The sequence below is a fragment of the Tachysurus fulvidraco genome, chromosome 1 (genome assembly GCF_022655615.1).
Source record: "Tachysurus fulvidraco isolate hzauxx_2018 chromosome 1, HZAU_PFXX_2.0, whole genome shotgun sequence".
In the NCBI taxonomy this organism is placed as follows: Eukaryota; Metazoa; Chordata; class Actinopteri; order Siluriformes; family Bagridae; genus Tachysurus; species Tachysurus fulvidraco.
In genome coordinates this window covers 24,100,972-24,112,226 of record NC_062518.1, presented here as the reverse complement: position 1 = coordinate 24,112,226, position 11,255 = coordinate 24,100,972, and the positions used below count along the sequence as shown (strand labels likewise).

The window sequence follows — 11,255 nt, the reverse complement described above, 5'->3', positions numbered from 1 at the left end:
TGAACAAGAGTGGTTTGAAATGCAGCCAAAAGCTGATGTGTTGTTACTGACAAAGTTGTATTGGGATAATCACAGATGTACTGCAGAAGTGAATCTTTCTAGTATAAATGTGAAGCCGGGGAAGGCCCATCCGTTCACTATAGAGAATTCACACCCACATGTGTCTTTATCAAAAGGTGAAACAGAGAAATGGGAAGATTTAGGGATGTGGACATTAAAATGTGTGAAAGCTGATGATTGGAAACCCAGTTCAGATCCCACAGTGTTGTACAGTGAGAAAACTAAATTCTATTGCATGCACTTGAATTGGATAGCTTTTGTTGACAGAACAGTTGAGATAATGCCACAGGCAGACACAGATGTACTGAAAACAATGTGGCAGATGACACACATTTCTGGGGAAGAACCCCGATTACAAGCAGTTCCTAGAGAACTTTGGGCAACAGGGAAATATGATGTAGGTCAGATCAAAAATTGTGCGCCGGTGCAGATAACACCTAAATCGGATTACAGACCTTGCAAAACTCAGTACCCCTTAAAGCCAGAGGCTATTAGGGGTATCACACCAGTGTTTAATTCACTGCTTGAAGCTGGAGTGATTGTGCCATGTGAAACCTCCCCAGTGAGAACACCTATTTTTCCAGTGAGAAAACCTGGGCCTCTGGGTGAACCAGAGGAGTGGCGTTTTGTCCAAGATTTGCAAGTAGTGAATGATGCAGTAATTCCAAGAGCTCCAAATGTGCCAAACCCTCACACAATCTTGTCTCAGATTCCACCATAAAGCAAGTGGTTTTCTGTGGTAGACTTAGCTAATGCTTTTTTCAGTGTACCAGTTCATCCAGACAGCCAGTTTTGGTTTGCGTTTTCTTTCAATGGAAAGCCGTACACTTTTACCAGATTGTGTCAGGGATATTGCGAATCTCCAACTATTTACAATGAAGCTTTGATTCAATTTACAATTGAATCACTGACACTGACCCCAGGGTCAGCAATTCTTCAATATATGGACGACTGCATGATTGCAGCGCCATCTAAAGAGCAATGTGAAAAAGACACTATTGCGTTACTTTGTCATCTAGCGGAGGAAGGTCACAAGGCGAGCTTATCAAAGCTGCAGTTTGTAAAACAGCAAGTGAAATTCTTGGGGCATCTGATATCAGAACAAGGCAAAACTATTGAGCAGAACAGAGTTGCAGCAATACAAAACATTCCAAAGCCTAACACAAAAAAACAACTGATGTCATTTCTAGGCATGTGCTCTTATTGTAGGACTTTCATACCAAACTATGCAGTCCTCGAAGCACCTTTGAGCGCAATTGCTCATGGGAAAGGCCTACAGGCCCACAGTGCACTGACTTGGACACCAGAGGCAGAAAAAGCCTTCGTAGATTTGAAAATGGCTTTACAAACCACCCCAACATTAGGGATCCCAGATCCAAACGAATTGTTTGTACAAACAGTTGATTAAAAAAGTGGTTGTATGACATCAGTGCTATTACAAAATCATGGTGGGAAAATGAGACCAGTGGCCTACTTCTCTGCTAAATTGAATCCGGTAGCAGCAGGCCTGCCAATGTGTTTAAGAGCAGTAGCAGCAGCTGAGAAAGCAGTTAATGCTTCTAGAGATATTGTGGGATACAGTGAACTAACTCTTTTGGTCCCACATGCAGTGTCACTTCTTCTTCTTGAACAGAAATCAGCACATATGTCTGCGGCACGTTGGCTGAGATATCACACTATTTTGCTTGACATGCCAAATGTGAAAGTAAAACGCTGTACTGTGTTAAACCCTGCAACTCTTCTCCCTACAGAAGCAGATGGAGAACCACACAATTGTCTTGCAGTTGTAAATGAAATTTGCAGTCCTAGGTCTGATTTGCAGGAAACGCCGTTGCAGAATCCAGATCTTGAGTTTTTTGTGGATGGATCAGCCTTCAGAGATCAGAAAACAGGCCGCAACTGCGTGGGGTATGCAGTAGTAACACAACATGAAACGATTAAAGCAGAATCATTACCAGAGCATCTCTCTGCGCAGGCAGCTGAATTGGTTGCTTTAACAACAGCATGCAGGTTAGCAAGAGACAAAACTGTCACCATTTATACTGACAGTAGATATGCATTTGGGGTAGTACATGATTTTGGTACATTGTGGAAAAACAGAGGTTTCCTGACTTCTTCAGGTAAAGCAATCACGCACAATGGCCTGATTTCTGAACTCCTGGATGCAATCCTGTTGCCAAAATCTATTGCCATATGTAAGTGTGAAGCACACACTGGGAAACATGACCCCATTTCACAGGGCAATGCGCAAGCAGATGCAGCAGCAAAATCAGCTGCGCAGAAACTGATTTTTTCGTCAGAGAACGACGAAACTTTGTGTATGTTACAAATATGTACTCCCACAGCAGATCTCAAAGATCTTCAATCACAGTCTACAGCCCAAGAAAGAGCCACATGGAGGAAAGCAGGAGGTGTGGTAAGAGATGGGGTTTGGTACGGCCCTGATGACAAGCCATGTTTGCCAAAGAAATTGTTTCCATTCTATGCTAAATTGGCACATGGCCAAGACCATGCGTCAAAAGGGGGGATGTATAACAGTGTCTCCAGATACTGGCACACTAAGGGCTTTGCAAACTATTCCCAGAAGTTTTGTGAGAAATGTATAGTGTGTGCAACAAACAACATTGGCCGAGGCGTTAAAGTCTCCCAGAGCGCCCATCCTCCGCCACAGCGACCATTTGAACACCTTTAGATGGACTTTATTGAACTGACACCCAGTGAAGGCAAAAAATACTGTTTGGTGATAGTGGATATGTTCTCTAAGTTGGTGGAAGCTTTCCCCACTTCCAAACAGGATGCAAGTGCAGTAGCTAAAGCACTCCTGTCTGAAATTATTGCTCGTTGGGGAATCCCTGACAAAATCAGTAGTGACAACGGGACTCCATTTGTAAACCAAGCACTTCGACGAGTGGGAGAGTACTTGGGTATAGATCTCAGACAACACTGTGCGTACCACCCTGCCAGCGGAGGGGCGGTGGAGCGAGAAAATGGTACGCTAAAGAATAAATTGGCCAAGTGCTGTGATGAAACAGGTCTATCATGGGTAAAGGCCCTTCCCATTGTGTTATTATACATGAGAACAAGAACTAGAGGGAGAGTGAATTTAAGCCCATTTGAGATACTGTTTGGCAGACCCCCAAATACAGGAATTGAACCTGGACACACACCCAGATTAACCACAAGCCAATGTGAAGATGAAATGCTGTGTTATTGTGCAAACTTGTCCTCTGTTTTGTCTCAAATCCATAAGCAGGTGAAGGAAGCACTGCCTAAGGTGACGCAAACAGATCTGCACAGTCTCAAACCAGGTGACTGGGTGGTGGTGAAGGATTTCAGGAGGAAAAGCTGGAGAGCCAGGCGGTGGCTGGGACCATTTCAGGTACTTCTGACCACGCAGACTGCGGTGAAGGTTGCAGAGAGAGCAACGTGGATTCACGTTAGCCACTGTAAGCGGGTTCCTGAGCCAGAGGAAAAACCAACACCCGACAGCTGCAAAGAGGAATGAGAAGGGGCATCAGGGCACACGGTGACGTGCTAGTAACCTCTCCCGTGAGCTCCAACTGACTTTCCATGACGCGTATAGTGTCTGAGTCAGAAGAAAACCCTGATACAACGCAGCAGCTGACACCGAGAAGGAGCAGCGTCATCTGAAGGAGTAACATCCACACACACACACACACACACACACGAATGTAAACACAAATGTAAATGAAATTAATGAACTGAAAGAGGTAAATGTGACAGACACTTACGACAGCAGATGACGACAGCATTACACATTTACGACAGCCAGACTCCCATACAAACACAAATATAAGATCTGACTTCTACAATCGATCAACATTGATGAGTAAAAGCTCCTGTTAAGATGAGGAGCCTTTTTGACTATCACCCAAGAGTTTTAGGGATCATTGGCATCCTTATGATCTGCCTGTTAATTAGAGGGAATGCAGAAAAGACTTCCACCTTTGGTAGAAGTCGCAGAGACGTGCATGAAAACACTTCTACACTTGCCAACTACACTGCCAAAATGATCACAAATGAGCCTTGTTATGTGTGTATGATTCTCCCCACAGCTGCGAGTAAACACACAATGATCCCCATGAAAAGAAATGGTAGTGAATTGAAAGCCATAGCCCAATACTGTAGAAATTCTTACTGCATGTGGAAGCAGGATGCTTATAGAGTCCAGAATGGCACACATTTGAGTCTGGTGATAAATTCACCGGCCTCCCTGTGGTGTGAAGCTGGAGGTCCTGGGAGGACTGATTTAACTGGTACCACCATATGTCTACGGACTCTAATGCGTGTGACAACGAACATTCAAGGTAAATCAAACAAGAGTTAACACATTTGTTGCACAGCCTCCTCCTAAATTGAACTACACACTGTTTTGTAGGTACAGGAAACATACCGTTAGGTAATATTGGCAGCCGTAGGTGCACTCATTTATATTACCCATATTCTGATGACGGAACCTGCCCACTGGCAGAGTGTTCCCTCATTCATCCATCTGACACCGGCACATTACTCAGGGCTGACGACTGGTACTGGGTCTGTGGTAAAAACGTGTATCTAGCCCTACCCCGTAACTGGGGAGGACTTTATGGATGTACTTTAGCAAGGTTTAGGTATCCAGGTGTGGTCATAGCTCACTCACACTCACCAATAAAGCGACCCAAGAGAGAGGTGTCTGATAATGGCTTTCCTCCGCCAGAACATAGACTGAAACCTAAACTGAGTAAATTCTTTGATTCCTTCTTCCCACTGTATGGGATGACTCAGGTTTGGAATCAACTAGATGTCACACATTATCGGCTTGCCACTTATATTAACTCCACTAATCGGGCAACCGAAGGCATTAAACAGGAACTCGCGGCCCTTAGATTGACTGCTACACAAAATAGAATGGCCTTAGATATTCTATTAGCTAAAGAGGGAGGTGTATGTGCCCTGATTGGAGATCAATGTTGCACCTTCATTCCCTCGAACGATGACGACCATGGGTCTATCTAAGATGCACTGCATGATATGCACAAAGTAGCAAACCAAATGAAACGAGACAAACACGGAGATAATAGTTGGGGACTTTGGTATACACTGTTCGGACAGTGGACTCCCTATCTATCAATGATAATCCCAGTGATTGTGGTATTAATCTTATTATGTTTGTTTGGCCCTTGCATATACAAATGCATTCATTACATCATAATGTCCAATCTAACGACCAAACAACTTGTGAAACTAGACGATATTGACGATGACCCTGAATGGAGTCCTCCGTTCAGCGATGACTATTTCACTGAATTTGCCCAGACTGATCCAGAAACAGACAAAGGTGAATATGGACAGTAGAGACTGTGACTTGTAGTGAAGTTACGACTTGATTAATGCTTAATGCTTTGCCTTTAACTGCATATTTTTTATATATACGGGTCCTGTCCCCACAAAAACAGCATATTATCCACTAAAGATCATGTATTTTATGAAGCATTCATGTGACCCCTACAGGGGTAATGATACGCTGATGTGAGATTTTACATGATTGGCTTAAGATTTAAGTGATTATATTCTAGCTGATTAACAATGTTTTTTTTTTTTTTTACACGTAGAGTGTTGGGTCCTTCTGCAAAGCTGAAAACAATAAACCGTGAAAACCTTTATACTCTTGCCCGTGCCTGTTGGTGTGATATTTTTATGCTTTAATTCTCTCGAACCTCAAAACTTCCACGACAGGCTGAACAGCAACAGTGGAATAGTTCTGTGTTTTACTAGTGCCTCAGTTCACTGTCACTGATACTGTGAAGTGATGATTTGTATAATGTTACACTACAACAGTGTCACTTCCTGGGTGTGGCCTTCTAGAGATGTGTAAAGTTCAGCACATACAGCACTATTATATAGAATCGTCACAAAGCTGTGTTCAGAAATGGCTCAACTATACAACTTACTGTACATAGTGAGATACATACCACTGATTCTCACTCTAGTTACAGGTCATTCATTGTATTATATAATATTATGTTTGCTTTTAAAATATATAGTAATTTCCTAATTTACCAGGTTAATACTTGCTTTTGAAAAATCTGTTGCAGATTTATTTCTTTGTGTTCTTTTTTCACTCCAGGCAGTTTTGCAGATAAAATTGGACCAAATGATGAAGCTGCCAACATTGTGGGGAATGAAACAGACACAGTTACTCTGAGATGTTCATATGAGTCAAGCAGTCAATATGTTCGACTTTACTGGTACAAACAATATTCTAACAGCGCACCACAGTTTTTACTGTATAGAGGTGACAGATCAGCAGCATGGGATCATAGAACTCCCGATGATCATCGATTAGAGTCAAATAGAAGCAGAGACTCTACTGAACTTACTATCAGAGGTCTAAAGCTCTCAGATTCTGTACAGAGTCAGTGAAAGGCTTTACAAAAACTTATAAAACCACATCAAAGATCCTCCCTTTACCAACCTGTTATCAGTTAACCACAGACACAAACAAAAATTGTGGTAATTTTGTGGTATAAATGAATAAAGAAGCAAACAATCAAACACTCCGCAGTGTGCAACAGGTGCACATGACATGAAATTAAGTTTATTGAACTTTTCTTGACAGTTTTGTCCACCGCTCTGCACATTTTTTATGTCTCCTTTACGTGACACACCTAATTCTGTTCTTTGAGCTCTGAATTTGAATTCATGTTTATAAAAAAAAAGATGCTGCAAAGCATGACATATCACAATCGTTAGTATCTTAGTGTCTGAAGAAATTTTGCATGCTTAAAGTCTAGTGTAACCATGGCTTAAGCCCTTAATCATTTGGAAATTCATATGAAGCTGATTTATAAATTTACTTTATAAAGGGTCTGGTACAGGTCATTTAGATTTCCACTTTACAATTTTATTGAGGGGCTACATTCCACAGTGTCACACACGCACACACATACACACACAGAGAACCAGATAACCCCCGGGCCTTCCTAGGTGAATTCAGAGGGAAGGCGCTCAACCATAAAACACGCACACACACACACACACACACACACACACACAACACAATGAGACATTCCTTTTATTAATAAAACAAGTAGATAAGATACTCTAAGATTCTCATTCTTAGAACCCTGTTGTAATGTGTTTCGTCTGTTAAGGCTGGCCTGACTTAAAATTAGGCCAATGCAAGTAACCGTTTCCTTTACCAACCAATTTAGATGCGTATTTTAAGCATGAACCTTGTATTGTGTCTCGAGGTGAATTTAAGTTTCCGGTGATGATTTCCCAGTTAGGGTGTGATTAATTTTGAAGTTTAAGCTTGCCATTCCTTTCCTTCCTTTCTCTAATTTCTTCTTTCCAGTCTCTTCCTCCCTTTCCCCAATTTTAATTTCTTTTGGGTATTTTTATTTTCATCTTTGTTTTCTCTACTTCTTTTGTTTGTTTGTGTAGTTAGCTTTATGTTGTGTTTGTCTCATTCATTAAATGCCATATTTTTGTTCCACAAGTGATTGTCTCTGAGTATCGCTCACAAATGTAAGGTACCTGCAACATCTGGTCTGAACTACATGCTATATTAAGTTAATTTAATTTATATTACGGTATAAAGTAAAAGGGAAGTGAATCTTTCTCGGCTAGGAAGATACCGCCTTCATAGAATTAATAAAGGTTACTGTAGTGTTCTCGTGCAGTGTGTTGGAACGCTGACTAAACACAGAGTTAAACCGTAGCCAATGAAGACAGAGTCGTAGTAAGATTTACCCTTTACTGTCACTCTCTCATTTACATTGTACGGTGAAAACTGCAATAAGACAAAACAACAATATTCAGAGTCTTGGCTAACATTGCATTATAAATTAACAAAGACAAACTGCTATTTGCTATTAGCATCGCTAAAGCTTAAACAGGGTGGTTACAACCATTTTTAACGGCACATAAAACATCGCCTTTTAGAACAAATAATCTCTAATATATGATCTTTAATGTGTGTGATATCGTATTAATGAACTTACGGCATTGCCTCTATGATGTTTTTAGTGGATGCGCTGGATACTATAAAGAGCACGCCATGCCGGTTTCATTGCAAGATTGAGCACTGAGCGCTAACCGGAAGTGGCGAAACCGGAAGTAGCAAAACCGGAAGTGACATCGCATAAAACGAACCATATATTTTTACAACTTAAGTAGATAAAGTAATTATAAACTTTACATTTTTATAGAGGAATATTTATCAAAAATATTTAAAGCACACATATAAATATTAAAGTCCTTACAGGACAACACACTCCCCGCCTGACCTATGTAAGGTCACTATGAACTTGTAAAAGTGCTAAACCTTAGTCCCTAGATCAGTCTTTCGGTAGAAGAAGGACGACCTGTACAATTGGCCTTAGAAATGTTTTTATATTGCCTTGGTCAGTCGTGGTGACTTCAACCTTTCTTACATGGCCATCCTTTCCAGGAAATATGGCTGAAATTCTGGCCATGGGCCAACAGTTGCGAGATGTCTGCTTGTCCCTGAGCAGAACCAGATCTCCGACTTGTAGGTTTCTGCGAGGTACCGTCCATTTTGGCCTGTGCTGTAAGCAAGGTAAGTATTCTCGTCTCCAGCGGGTCCAGAAGTGGTTTGCGAGAGCCTGAACTTGTCTCCATTGTTTTGTGTACAAGTCCTTGTCCGTAAAGTCTCCGGGAGGAGGCGGGACTCCTGTCTTCTGTGTGAGGAGCATAGATGGTGAGAGTATGAATGGCTGTTCTGGGTCTGCAGACACGGGTACGAGTGGTCGTGCATTTATGATAGCAGTAACTTCTGCCATTAGTGTGCAAAGAACTTCGTGGGTTAAACGTGTTTTCAGCTGGAGAAACATTGAATCTAGGATTCTTCTGGCAATGCCTATCAGGCGCTCCCACGAACCTCCCATGTGAGAACTGTGAGGTGGGTTGAATTCCCAGCTGCATCCTTGCTCGCTGAGGTACTTCTGCACCACTTTGTCCATTCCGAGCTCCTTACACGTTCCAATGAAATTGGTACCGCAATCGGAATGGAGCTGTTTCGCAGGGCCTCTGAGTGCAAAGAAGCGCCTGAGAGCATTTATGCAACTCGACGTGTCCATTGATTCAATGACCTCGATGTGCACTGCTCTTGAACTCATGCAGCAGAACATGATGGCCCACCGCTTGCTCTCCGCATGTCCTCCTCTGGTGCGTCTGCTTGTGACGGACCACGGTCCAAATACGTCGAGCCCCACATATGTAAATGGAGGGCAGACCTTTAGACGTTCAGGTGGCAGGTTTGACATGTGTTGTTCTTCCAACTTTCCACGCAGCTTGCGACAGGTTATGCATTTGTGAAGTACTGAATTAATTAATGACTTGCCTCCCAGGATCCACAGTCCCGCTGCTCTGTTAGCTCCTTCTGTCAGGTGACGGCCTTGATGTTTCACTTGCTCATGGTGATGTCGAATGAGCAATAATGATATGTGGCTATCTTTGGGGAGAATTATTGGTTTCTTTTCTGCAGTTGCAAGCTCAGAGTACTTTAGTCGTCCTCCAACACAAATTAAGTTGTCCTCCAAGATTGGACTGAGTTTCCTTAAGTGACTACTTTTAGGTACGGTGTGATTGTAGGATTTTACTATGTGAACTAGAAATGATATTCCTCTTAATAGGGAGGTGAAGGTGGAGAACCGCTGGAATCGGTAAGAGGTAAACTCTGGTTCTTTCAGGTTAGTAATACATGTTTGTACTTGTGGTCGTATTTCTGGGTCATTTTCGGGTGCAATTAGTTCGAACATCTCAGTCGTTTGTGTCTTTTTTGGAGGTGGCTGACGCAGGAAGGAGGGACCTGTAAACCATGAACTCTGTGCCAAGCATAGTGCAGGTAAAGATCGTGATGCATGATCTGCAGGGTTTTCTTCTGTGCGCACATAGTGCCACTGCTCAGGTTTTGAGGACTGATGGATGCGTTGAACTCTGTTGTGGACATACACATAGAATCGTTTTGACTCATTGTAAATGTAGCCGAGCACCACTTTGTTGTCGGTAAAGAACTTTATATCATTTAGCTCCAGATCCAGCTCGTCCTTAATGAGATCTGCCATCTCTACTGCTAAGACCGCAGCGCAGAGCTCGAGCCTTGGGATTGTAGGTTCAGACAGGGGTACTAATTTTGCCTTGCCCATGACAAATCCTACTTCTACTTGTCCATCTTTCTGAAGTGCTTTCAGATATGCCACAGCACCTATGGCCTTGGTAGATGCATCTGAGAATACACACAATTCTGTGTGCACTGTTTCGACTAGTGAGGTTGTTGTGTATGCACGTGGAGCATGAAGCCGATCTAGGTCTTGGAGAGAATCTTTCCAGGCTTGCCATTTGCTTAATTCATTCTCAGAGAGAGGTGTGTCCCAGTCAGGCTGTTCAGAGGTAAGTTCTCTGAGAAGGGCTCTTCCCTGGATCGTGACGGGTGCCAGCAGACCCAAAGGATCAAAAACACTGTTTACATTGGAGAGGACACCATGCCGGGTGAATGGTTTGGTAATTGTTGATGCAGAGTAAGTGAATGTGTCGGTCGTGATCTCCCATAGCAGACCTAAACTCCGTTGTGTGGGCGAAGTTTCTCCACTTAGGTCTAGGTCCTTGATTACTGGGGCACAATCTTCTGGCGGAAAGGCTTCCATAACTGTCTGAGAGTTCGAAGCAAACTTGTGCAAACGGAGGTTTGATTCAGCTAGTGAGGCCTGTTCTTTTGAGCAAGTCAATTGCCTCAGCTTCGGATGGTACAGATAACAAACCATCATCAACATAGAAATGTCTCTCCACGAACTTGACTGTATCGGCACAATGCTCCTGTGCACCTTCTCTGATGGCTCTCCGCAGTCCGTAAATGGCCACGGCAGGAGATGGTCGATTACCGAAGACATGGACCTTCATTCGATACTCAATAATTTCCTTGTTCACATCCTTGTGCCATAGAAAACGGAGAAAGTTACGATGGTCTTCATGTACCAAGAAACAATGGAACATCTGCTGAATGTCCGCTAGGATTGCAACCTTCTCTTTCCGAAAGCGTAGCAGGACGCCAACAAGGGAGTTATTGAGGTCGGGCCCTGTGAGGAGCACATCATTGAGAGAGATGCCGGAGTATCGAGCACTGGAATCAAAGACCACCCTGATCTGATTGGGTTTTTGGGAATGATAAACCC

General features: G+C 42.8%; 1 protein-coding gene and 1 long non-coding RNA gene across 2 annotated transcripts; both read right to left on the bottom strand.

Annotated features, from left to right (window-relative positions):
* Window positions 1-7,805: 7,805 nt before the first annotated feature.
* LOC125139821 lies at window positions 7,806-8,425 on the bottom strand. The gene is made up of 2 exons (XR_007138941.1): window positions 8,067-8,425; window positions 7,806-7,855 (listed from the first exon to the last, which is right to left on the bottom strand). It is a non-coding gene; the product is annotated as an uncharacterized LOC125139821 (long non-coding RNA).
* A 34-nt stretch (window positions 8,426-8,459) lies between these two features.
* Window positions 8,460-10,730, bottom strand: LOC125140860 (the record flags this gene model as incomplete). The annotated part of the gene is made up of 1 exon (XM_047811399.1): window positions 8,460-10,730. A coding segment is annotated over exon 1 (2,271 nt), but the record flags the coding sequence as incomplete, so codon positions are not given.
* Window positions 10,731-11,255: the final 525 nt, after the last annotated feature.